The 12,119-nt window shown below is 41.0% G+C and overlaps 1 protein-coding gene across 6 annotated transcripts in view; it reads left to right on the top strand.

Moving 5' to 3' along the window:
- The window catches only part of TNFRSF8 (TNF receptor superfamily member 8), a 31,901-nt gene extending 19,881 nt beyond the window's left edge, over positions 1–12,020 (top strand). For 5 of the 6 annotated variants that reach the window (XM_083802990.1, XM_083802992.1, XM_083802993.1 and 2 more), the window contains 10 exons: positions 261–351; positions 2,946–3,071; positions 3,490–3,645; positions 3,748–3,841; positions 4,291–4,571; positions 4,790–4,900; positions 5,438–5,476; positions 6,619–6,668; positions 7,462–7,669; positions 8,728–12,020. In XM_083802990.1, coding sequence (XP_083659116.1) covers positions 261–351; positions 2,946–3,071; positions 3,490–3,645; positions 3,748–3,841; positions 4,291–4,571; positions 4,790–4,900; positions 5,438–5,476; positions 6,619–6,668; positions 7,462–7,669; positions 8,728–8,972 — 1,401 coding nt within the window. In that variant the 3' untranslated portion in view covers positions 8,973–12,020. The remainder of the gene's footprint in view (positions 1–260; positions 352–2,945; positions 3,072–3,489; positions 3,646–3,747; positions 3,842–4,290; positions 4,572–4,789; positions 4,901–5,437; positions 5,477–6,618; positions 6,669–7,461; positions 7,670–8,727) is intronic. The other variant, XM_083802995.1, reaches the window with a different exon arrangement.
- The last annotated feature ends 99 nt before the right edge of the window (positions 12,021–12,119 follow it).

Raw genomic sequence — 12,119 nt, forward strand, 5'->3', positions numbered from 1 at the left:
TCGTTCCCTATGTTTGAATCACTTTCAGGGACGAGCCTGCTAAGTGAAGATACATACTGAATTATTGCTAAATACACTGAATATTGCTATCTTTGCTGAACTTTATGGACAGCAGTTATCTAGATGTTTTGGAGGATGGTTGAATTGTCAAAAATCTGTAGACTTTTCCCTACCATTTGTAGTCACCAGAATTCAAGACCAGTACTGGGATCTGCCCTAATTGTTTTCTAATTGTGTCTTTTCTCTGTTTAAATTTCTAGCCATCACTCACCTCATCTGGTTCCTGTGATACACTCAGGAATTGGTTCTATGATGAAACTTTACAAAGGTGCTGTTACCGGTGCCCCTCAGGTCAGTATGTTTATGATTCAGTCAAATTAACATGGAGCCTTTCTCATAGGTGTAGTATGAACCGTGTATATCTCCAGAATTGCATTTTGACCCTGAAGTGCAGTTTGGTGAACCGTGATCTGGTGTGGATCCAGATGAGAATTTGTTCTCCACTTCCCTGCTCCTGTTCAGTCTACATTCAAACAGTCTGTAAATTGCAGACAAGATAACTTGCGATTATTATTTTTTTAATTGATTGACTTGACACTCAGATGTAGCTAGAAGTAGCAGATGTAAGAATTAATTTCAGTTTGCCTCAGGGTGTGAAGCAGCGTAATGATATTAGGCTGAAGATGTTTCTGATCAGAGACACAAAGTATAAAATGATTGTGCAGAAAATCTGTCATTATCCTCATATTCAAACCACTTTAGAAAGCATCTCACATGAGGAGTGGAACATTCACTCGTCAGGGGACAGAGTAAGCTTTGCCAGAAGCTAGCTGTGAGTCGGAGGCATGTGAGCTCAGAAGCAGGAAACAACTTAGTGAGACAAGGGTTCTGGAAATGTCTGAAACTCGGTGGGTGGGACATTTTATGGTACTTCACCATCATCAATCTCTTCTTTCAGAAATGTTTTCTCTTCTCTCTCTCTCTCTTCTCTCTTTCTTTTTTTGGAAAGGAAATTTTTGACATTTATGTGTTCTCTAATAATACAAAGAGGTTTCGTGCTTGGTTGCTAGCATTCGCATGCAGTTATATCAGGGACATCCTGTACTGCTTCTGGGCACATCACTAGAATCATTCAGAAAATGTATGAGAAAGCAAGACCAAGGGATGGAGAAACTGGTCCTGTAAAAGAGGAAAAGGGGCAAGAACTCTGAGCCAGTTCCAAGCAAAGAAGCTCTTTTCTCCTTCAAAACCATACTTTGCAAAATGTCCCACATGGTATGGTCTTGTGAAAAGCAAAGATCTGATCTGCATCTAGCTGTAAAGAGCTGTAATTCACAAGCATTTCACCTCTGCTTATTCTTAAAACTCATTTTTTTGCCACATCCTAATGTCAGTCTTGGACATCTCTTGCCATCCTCCAGGGTCTCCTCCACAACAAAAACTCATAATAATCTTTTATCATTTTAATCTTCCACTACTCCTTCAGACAATAACCCATTCATATCTGCTACTAACTCAACTTCTCGTTGCAAAGAGTAGCTTTTCTAAAATTCCATTTAATCAAAGTGAGCGTATTGGAGTCTTGATGCAGTCTGGCTTTGCTTTCCTTGGTGTTCCAACCTGCAGATGTAGAGCTTTCCATCTGAGCACGCTGGCTCAAGTGTAAGCCACATCATCTGTTTCAAAGGTCATTTCAAGCTCAATTTCAATGTAAACTTTAAACCAAACCTCATAAGATCATTCTAATCGATTTCTACAATTGCCACATTTCTTCTCAGGTGCTTAATTCTTCTTCAGGTAAAATGAGACTTCATACCTGGGACACCAGAAGAACACTATCTTTCTGTCATCACAGAACAGAAAAAAGCCCCCTCTCAAGGGGAGGAATAGAGACTTTCACATGAAATAATGATGTTCCACCTTACTTCTGTTTATTTTGTTTGTATTTTATCTTTTTATCTTTTGTTGTTGTTTTTGGGGCTGTTGTTGTTGTTGCTTTTGCTTTTAGACTCTAAATCAGATATCCAGCTCCACCAGATAGTATTGCATTCAACACTGAAGATAATTTCCTGCTCACAGTTAACAGCAAATCGTCAGGAGTGAATGAACACACATACTCAAAAAAGGAAAACACTTGTTTCATCTACTTACCTTCAGTACATTTTTCTGTACATACGATTGCAGCTGGTATTCCTTCTGCTTAGGCTTTGGTCTGGTTGTTGAGCTATTAACACAGTGAAGGACAGTACCAGAAGACATGAATGGGCAAGCTTCAAAGCTAATCTACCTGGGGCACACATCCCCCAAGAGAGTGGGAAATTTCCCGTTTCATGTGTACAGGAAGTCTCAAATGACTGTAGTTCAAGCTTTTGGGACATTGTGGGAGGAGGAAGGAAATAACACACACGTGGAGGTAACTTGCCTGCAGCTTGAGTGTTGAGATTGAAACCACTCCAGCAGTCAGCCCCAACCTTCAAAAGGATAATCTCAGGCAAGTAGTTTTGAGGAGGTATGAGCGATGTGTTTGAAGCTTGTCTGGTGGTATTTGTAGGGCCAAATATAGCATAGCTGGTTTTACTTATACTCCTACACCATGCTTGCCAAAGCAAATAGTAGGTGAGTTATTTTCCTGCCAGGTCTTCCATCCCTGTGGTTAATTAACCCTTTATAACTAGGTGGTGTGGTCTGGTGCTGAAAATGGGATACATTTCTCTCGTTTACTACTCATGAAACATTCAACATTCAACTCTATCTTTATGTTGCTGCTTTAGCTTTTCCTTTTGCTTCTGCAGCTGTCACTTTTCCTTACCAGTGTGGTTTAACCTGGCAGGCAGCTAAGCACCACACAGCTATTCACTCACACACCCCCACCCCAGTGGAATGGGCGTGAAAACTGGGGAGGTTTCTGAACAGGTATCCTCCACAGTTTGCTTTTCTTTCTCCAGGGTATGCTAAAAAGAAAGCATGTCCCACGGACCCAGATGAAGACTGCATGAGATGTGGACCTGAGCAATATCTGAACGAAGAATCCCAAAAGCCACATTGTGACGCTTGTGTGTCATGTACAAAAGGTAGTTGGTTTACTTTTTATCACACATACTTTACCATTAGAGCCACTCTAAATATTCTCTTTATTAGTATTTTATTAATCTAGAATTTCCAGCAGCAAAGTTATCTGTCCTTGGCTACTGTTCTAGAGAGCAGAATGCTACCTTGCACATAATGAATACCATTTCTTGTTTGGCCTGGGACTGCCTGAAAATTCTCGCATCTAATGCCATCCAAGTCTGGTTTCTGCTTTCTGCCTTCTATTACAAACTATTGTCTACAGCTTTGTCCAATTGTTCGTGACTTAAATTGCCATCGCAGAGTGCCAGCAGCCCGTTCTGCTTCCCAAGCCTTTGAACTGCTGTTGCTCAGCTTTGCCCCCTGCTTTGCCTTTTCCTTGCAGGGTGATCCTTTGTTACTCCATCTGTTTCTTTCCTGCAGAATCTGACCTTGTGGAGAAAGTGCCCTGCTCCTTCAATTCTAGCCGCGTGTGTGAGTGCCGACCAGGTCTGTTCTGTCAAACCGCTGTTAAGTACACCTGCATGCGATGCCAGCAGCACACTGCCTGCAAGCCTGGTTTTGGAGTTAAAGTCAGAGGTAGGAATTCCTCCCTATCTAGTTTGTCTTTTCTGATCTTGGCCATAGTCCTGGAACTATGGCATTTTGGTTAGTCAGTCAGCAGTTATTGTTTTTATTCAGGCACCTCAACAACTGATGTTTCTTGTGAAGAATGCCCCCCTGGGACCTTCTCTGACCAAAACTCCAGCACTGACATCTGCAAGCCCCATACTGAGTAAGTCCATAGCTTTTGAAAGTGTTTAACTGATTAGCAGAAGCTAATAAAAGACCCGAAGGGACTTCTGTCACTTTTTGTGGTGCAAAGTGTACAAATTCATTTTAGAGGCAATGGGATAGCTTTGAGCCTATGTGCAGAGTTTTGAAGGCCCCTCGTTATGCTTGTTGCAGAGCTCTGTACTGAAGGAAGGAAGGAGTCTCCCTTGCCTCATTTTCAGTGCTCTGCATATGGTTAGATTATATGCACAAGTGATTTTCAGGTTTGCATCCAGGTTAAGAATCAGTGCCACAGAGGTGAGAAGGAAGTTAATGACTTCCTGACTAAAAGCAATAAATGCACATGGTACAAAAATGACCAAAAGTGATGTTTGCCATACAGAACACCTTACCATATATCAGAGCATTTTCTTTCAGCGCTGATACACTGTTCTCTCTTTCATTCCCTAGCTGTGCCAAGTTAAACAAAGTAGCACAAAGCAAAGGAAATGCCACACATGATCAGGTTTGCCTGGACCAATTGCCCACCTACCTCACCCCAGGCACTTTCTCCACCAGATTCAGCAATGAAACAAGTAACTCTGACCTACTGAGGCTTGAGGCGAACTTGGTCACTATTTCTAGTATTCTTTTAAGTGCTGCAACAACTGAAAACCCCAGTTCTACTCCCAACGAGAATGCTGTGGCTGGCACGCTTCCAACCTCAGACAAGGGGGAGACAACAACAGGAGGTAACGAAGATAAAGCATTTACTCTTTCTAGCGTATTTTATTTGGATGTATCTTTAGTAAAAGCAATTTTTATATGGGAGCTTCCTGCAAAACCCTTATGACTTTTAAAATGATATCCATCAAACACACAGATCTACTGACAGTAGGCAGTGCTGACAGAAAAGGCAGTACTCTGCCTTTTCTTTACCTCTCTGTCCTCCCTTTCCCCTTCTGAACAGTAGGTCTTGTTTGGGGAGTGGTTCTCTCAGTGATGCTGCTACTTGTGGGCATGCTGTTGTTTTGGAAATGGAAGATTTGCAAGAAACGAATCCTCATCCTCAAAGGAAAACGTGAGTTTTTAAAGTTGTAACACATAGCATGCTGTTTAACCTCCAAGGACATGCCACCTGGGAACTATAATATCCTAAAATTTTATGGAGGCCAGTGGGGGAGACTATATTTACTAGCCCTGGTGAAGACAGGCCAAATGTTCTAGGCAATCTGTGCAGCATGTTGGAGAACCTTAGAAAAAGACTGAAGCAGCTGTGAATTTATGGAGGAAGATGCTACAAGCTGGGTGAGGAAATGGTAACCGGTGATTTTTTCTCTCAGTGCAGACACTAATATTAAATGATGCCTGAAGTCTTTTGCAAGTATTTTCTGCTTCCCAGGAGAGGGTTGGACTTGGAACCTGTTTACCGATTGTGACTCTCTGTAGCTTTGCATAGAGTTGCACGTGGGGCGTGCCTGCATAACTACATTCCCTCTTTTGTAGAAAGCAGGATGTGCAATTTGTAGGTTGCTTGTAGACCTGTGGGTGTGGTAAAGCTGTTATAGTCCCTGTGCTCCACGATGAGTTTTGTTAAACGAATGTTTTATTTTATCAGCACATCTCACTTCACACAAATCCAGGATCAGATCTCACGGTGAGTGACTGACTGACCACAAATTGTAATACATATGATTAATGAATAAATGGCTAGTTTTAATGTGGGGTTTTAATTTATGAAACTTTAAAACATGGAACCAATTTAAGTCAAGCGTATGTACCTGTAGACATGCAAAAGGCCAGTCCTGTGGTCTGTCCTGTGTAGGCAAGTACTGCTGTGAATGTGACAAGCCACTAGATGGCAATTTTTTCCCATTGTACCTGAGTGACTGGGTGATGCAGCAGTGTGGGGAGGCTTTGCTGGAAAAATGTCAGGTTCATTTCTGGGCACTCAAACCTGGGAAGATGTGTTCCCAAAAACGAGACCTATACATATCTCCTAGATTACATACATTTTGTTTAATTAACTAATCCCCTCTTAGCATTGCCACTTCCACTGACTGCTCTATTCTCATCTATTGTGGTAGATATCTCTGATCACTGAACATCAGAGCATTTTTCACTCATTTATTCAGGAATATGATTTAACACCTCTCACATGAGCTCAACTTTCTCAAAGTGGAATTGTTGCTTCCTGACTTGCTTTACACATTAGGAACTGTTGCTCTGCAGCATTATAGAGCTGATGTTGAGAATAAAGGTGGCTGCATGTCAGAGCTAAATTAGTTAGTAGGCCCAAGCCTGTCTAGCTAGCTTTGTGGTATTGTAAAAGGATGCTGTACACTCCATTCTTCCCACCTCCCTTCTTTCCCCAGTGTTCCCTTCCTCCATCCTTGCATAAAATCCCACCCTCTTTGTATTAATCTGACCACACAATGACTTGATGCAACTTGTTAATCCAGTAGAAAGCTGTTCACTTTTTATTTTTTAATTTATTTATTTTGATAAGACAGTCTTCTGCTTCTTTAGAAAGGTTAATCAGTTCATGATGTGATTAGGTGAACACCAGTTTTGGTGTGTGGAAAGTGATAGGACCTCACATGGTTGGCAGCAATGTGTCACTGGTTCACCTCCCCCCTACCATTGAAGTGTGTCCTCTGTGGTAAAGAAAGAAAGATACAGGTGAGTTAGGCTGTAGAGTAGTTTAGGACGTGGGTGGGTGATATTTCAGAGAAAATATTAATATTCTTGTGATTGCTGTGAATTCTCTTCTGATAATTTTTCTTCTTTCCATTGCAGGTTCTGATCTGGTGAACGGTATTCCGAAACAGATCACTTTCTTTTCCAATGTAAATAGTTAACAATATTTTTTAAATGTTCTGTTAAAAAGTGCCAGCCTTTTTATTTGTAATTTTCTCTGTAACCTGTGATCATCTAGGTGCAGAGATGAGACGTACTAGGGATTGCTACTTTCATGTCTTGGGCTCCGTTTAACGTAGTGTTAAATAATGTGTTTCTGCCAGTTTTGCTTCTGAAGGGAGTATATAAATTTGGAAAATATCTTCTTAAAGTTTTTCCTGAACCAAATCCCTTCAAATTCTTACCTCCAGAATCTATCTTTCTTACTGATGTTATATTATTTGCTGAAAGGTGCCACTGAGCCTCAGCCCCCAGAATGCAACTGCTACTGTATTGCAGGGTAGCACACTCTACAACAGAACATACAGTATACGACATGCGACAAAAAGTCAGAATGACAAATAAGCAGATTTACAAAGGTTCGTCAGCATCTAAATTGCAGACGAGGCAAGTGGAATTTACCAAAGCATCCACACAGGTTCAGGAAACTAGATTTCAGTGGAAGTAAGGTACATTCTTGCAAATCTCACCAAAAAAAAAAAATATCTGTGCATTTAGCTTAGGAATGCTATTTTTAAATATGGCCTTAAGTAATACAGGAACCTAATTCAAAGGAACTTAAGTTCCTCTATCTGTTAGGCACTTTGAATTTTTTTACTCCCTGTGACAGTGGTGCTGTTACGTTATTCTGGCTGCTACAGAAGGATTCAGTAGACCTGTTGCAATCTTCACAGTGTTCTTTTTGCATTGACCGTATTTCTACTCTTCTCTTTGTATTTGCAGAAGATCATGCTTACTACTGATCAAGGGCCAGAAGAGAAGGAGCTAATTGAAAGAAACGTTCCTTTGGAAACCAATAACAACTTGGTTTCCAGCACAGAAAAAGCATATAGTCCTGATTTGAGTCTGACTGATGTGACACAGAGCAATGGAAATGCCCCAGATTGCCCTGTCGATTCTCGAGTGAGAGACCACACAAATAATCGAATTGGTAAGTCTTGCCTTTTTTTTTTTCTTACTTTTTCCATTTTTAAGCCATAGGCACATAATATCAATCTGAAATTATTAGTAAGCTGGAAAATTATCTAAAGCTCTTAACAGAGCTGGCCCTGGACACTTGACTCTGTTTACCATATGCAGGTTGGGTTATTTTATGTGTGGGGGGTATGTATGTATGTATTTATTTATTTATTTATTTATGTGAGTCAAATCCAAGGGTTATAATGGCTAAGCTGATATCCAGAACTGTTTTCTTAGGATTGCTGGGAACCAGTCATGCTTTTGTAGAGGGCAAGAGAAGACAAAGCACAGAAAGAACAAGGAAAAAGTAAAAGCAGAAAATGTATCTTCTGTTTTTAGTGCCACAGATCAGCAAAGATTTTTGTTATTCTAAGCAGTTCAAAAAACAAGCTTTTGCAAAATGCCAATTCCCTGAACCGGGAGAGAGAAGGCTGTCTGGGGAGGCAAGGTAGTCAAAGAAATGAAAACCAGAACTCCTTAGCATTCCCTACATTTCTGTACAGTGCTGAACTTTGCCCAAGGACTGCTTTTAACACAGATATTTTTGCTTTTCAAAACAGCAGGAACATATACATTGAACCATAGCTATCTTCCCCGGATCCCAGTTAATCGCTGCTTCTGCAAGATTCTTGTGAATATCTTACTGCCTTTTCTGATCTGTCTTTCTCCTGTAGTCCTTCAGCTTCATTACAGCAGCTTTATTACAGGAGAGCTAGATCTACTTGATCTAAAATGCCCAGAGTCCCCATGGCAGTGATCCAAAACCACGCAGTGTAGCTTAAAATGAGCAGGCCATCTTTATCACTTAGCATGTTCAATGCTTTTATTGTAGAGACAATGAAATAGGCAAAATATGTGGGTTAGTGAATTCTGTGTTTTCTCAGTGACACACTTGATTTGCATACCTCTGATTTTAAAAAGAAGCAAATAAAAGCTGAGTAACAAGTTAAAATAGTGCATGAAAGGGAACCATCTCTAGGAACAGACACATTGTTACCTATGCTCAGCACTATTTTTTTCCTTCCTCAGAAAAAATATACATCATGAAGGCCGATACTGTTATAGTGGGGTCCATTTCAGAAGTGCCTGGTAGCAAGAACTGTGCTGCTAGGGGATGTGAAAGTGATGTTGATATCCAAGAAAACACAGAAGAGGAATTGGCGATGCACTATCCAGAGCAGGAGACAGAGTCTTTTCCAGGGAATGATGTCATGGTTCCTGTGGAAGAGGAGGGAAAGGAATTCCATCACCCCACCACTGCCACTGAAAAGTGATAGCCCACCGAGAAGGCGTGCAGCTACAAAAACACCCAGCGTGACACTAAGCCCAAATCTACAACAAGGGAGGTAAACACATAGTGTCTTAAATAATCTGAAAACTCATGTAAAACACCAAAAAATATTCAGACAAGGAGCACTATAACCTATTTCATCTAACTAATGAGAGGATCATCCAAACTGTTGGCCTTTGTAGATCACATCAAATGTTTTCTCTTTCCCTTGCTCTCCCAGTATCATGCTGGAAACAAATTTGAGTCAAAGCTACAAAATTCAGAGGACTTCTGGATGCTAACTCAAGTTTCACAGCTTGCTTTCTCTGTGTGAAGAAATGGATCAAAACCTATGTCTGATTACTTCTATTAGCTATTAAAATTCTGGCCATAATTCCAAGTTAATCTTGACACCCAGCCATGTTTCACATATTGTTTCTGTTTGTCTTTTACCAACACTTCCAATTTTGACACAGATTTTGCAACATCTAGTATTTTTCTTAAGGTCTCAGCTCTTGAATGAAAGTGGTGATAATTTCAGTTTCACTAACAAATAGGACTCTTGCCTTGTGGACTTCATGAGGAAACAGGATCAACAAGCTCAGGAAACAGAAGACAAATAAAACTAGTTGAAGTTTATTGTACTTTAGGCCAATCCTTTTATTTTTGTCAAGTCTGATTCATGTTTCTTGACTATTTCAAATCATTAGTAAGCACAGAAAATGGACTCTTCTAATGGAAGCCAAACTAGCTGAACATTTGGATGTTGAATGAACTATGGGTTTAGGCCAATGTGAAATCTGTAAAAAGGGAAAATAAGAAAAACTGATTTTCTACAAAAAATGAAGGACTGAAAAATAGGCTAGCAATTACTTCCTGTCACTTTGTCAATATCTGCTTGCTTTAGAAGAATTGCTCATAATCATCAAAGTGACACTGAATTGTATATGTTCTTTAAAATAATTCTGTTTGGTTTTGTGGTCAACTGCCTTGTGTTACGCAGTTTCTCAAAGTTCATGCTGCTTGTTTGATAACTGTAAATGTAATAGTGCTGACTATGTTTTTGCACAGGACAGTGGAAAATAAGCAAGATGACAAAGTGTGCCTTAATAGTAAAAAAAGGAACCACAAAAACAATTACTTGCTTTGTAGTTTTACCGTGGACAGAGTACTGTAATAACAGCTGTGCAACTTCAGTGCCTTTTGTTTTAGAAGAAACAAAAGGAACGTAAAGGCATAAAAAACACCTTCTTGAGCAAGACTCACAGTACAAGTTACCCGCTATTTTACCTGTGACAGTGGCAGTAAGAGATGCTATTTAGGGAGAGAACATAAGCCCAGTTAATATCTGCTGTTTTCATTCCTCATACTTCTGCAACATCAGCTGTAATTGGATTAAGGATGTTAAAGAGTTTGTCCCAGCCTTTAGAATTCCTCTTGTTGCCATTAATTTTTCTTACCTCTTCTGAATTGCCTGGTATAATCTTCCTCCACAATCACTCTGTCACAACAGATTACAGATAGTTTCAATTCACCGTGTAAAGTACTTTTACTGTTTTTAAGATGACCTCTATTCAGTGAGTACCACCAGTTCTTGTATTACAGAATTTAGTGCAATACTGAGTTGCCGTTATAATACTTGACTGTACTCTCCCCAGCATCCAAGCTGAGTTCCTATCTTTTTATATTTCTTGTGTAAGGTATCTGATCCACTGCCTTGGTGATTTTAGCTGACCTCTTCCTTATCTTCTCTAACTTCACTATGTTCTTCTGGAGGTCTGGATACCAGAACCATGTACTGCACTTAAGAAGAGGGTATGCCAAGGTTCTAAATGGTGGCAAAATTATAATTTTTATTTTGTTCTCAGCACCTTTCTACATGACGCCCAGCATATATATATATATATATATATATATATGTTTTTCGGGGTGCGAGGGGTGGGGGCTGTCCTTGCACAGAGGATGACTCCAAGATCCCTTTTCTGAGCCATAACTGATGGCTGCTAATTCAGCACCACGCAGGCCTGGTTTAGATTATATTTTCCTGAATCATAGAATGGTTTGGTTGGAAGGACCTTCAAGACCATCTAATTCCAACTCCCCTGCCATGGGCAGGGACACCTTCCACTAGATCAGGTTGCCCAGGGCCTCATCCAGCCTGGCCTTGAACACTTCCAGGGCTGGGGCATCCACAGCTTTATGGTCAGCCTCTGTCAGTGCCTCACCACCCTCATAGTGAAGGTTTTCTTACTTGTATCTAATCTAACCCTACCCTCTTTCAGTTTAAAGCCATTACCCCTTGTCCCATTGCTACATACCCTTGTAAAAAATCCTTCTCCAGCTTTCCTGCAGCCCCCTTTAGGCACCAGAAGGCCACTGTAAGGTCTCCCCAGAGCCATCTCTGCTCCAGGCTGAACAGCCCCAGCTCTCTCCATCTGTCTCCACAGCAGGGTTGCTCCGGCCTCTGATCATCCTCGTGGCCTCCTCTGGGCTCGCTCCAACAGGTCCTTGCCCTCCTTGTGCTGGGGGCCCCAGAGCTGAACTCAGGGCTGCAGGTGGGGTCTCACAAGGGCAGAGGAGAGGGGGACAATCCTCTCCATTGCCCTGCTGCCCATGCTGCTTTTTGTGCAGCCCAGGATACGGTTGGCTCTCTGGGCTGCAAGTGCATGTTGCTGATTGATGTCAAGCTTCTCATCAACGAACATCCCCAAGTCCATGCACTCAATTCCAGCGTCCATGTCATTGACGACGATGTTAAACAGCGCTGGTCATGATACTGACCCCCAAGGAGCACTGCCACTCATCACTGATCTCTACTCGGACATCAAGACATTGACTACAACTCTTTGAGTGTGACCATCCAGCCACTTCCTTACCCCCGGAACTGTCCTTCCATCAAATCCACGTCTCTCCAATTTAGGGACAAGGATGTTGTGTGGAAAAGTGTTAAGTGCTTTGCACATATCACATGCATTGCAGCCTGTTAAATGTATTATACTTGATTACTTAAGTAACACTGACGATCTTTGAATTAAAAACACCATGGATTTTATCCTGTAGCCACGCTTTTTGTGTCTGATATGTATATGTTTCATTGCTCTTGATGCTTTCAGTACACAGATCAGTTGCGGAAAAAATATTTTTGCAGGAG

Source organism: Anser anser (genome assembly GCF_964211835.1).
Source record: "Anser anser genome assembly, chromosome: 17".
Lineage (NCBI taxonomy): Eukaryota > Metazoa > Chordata > Aves > Anseriformes > Anatidae > Anser > Anser anser.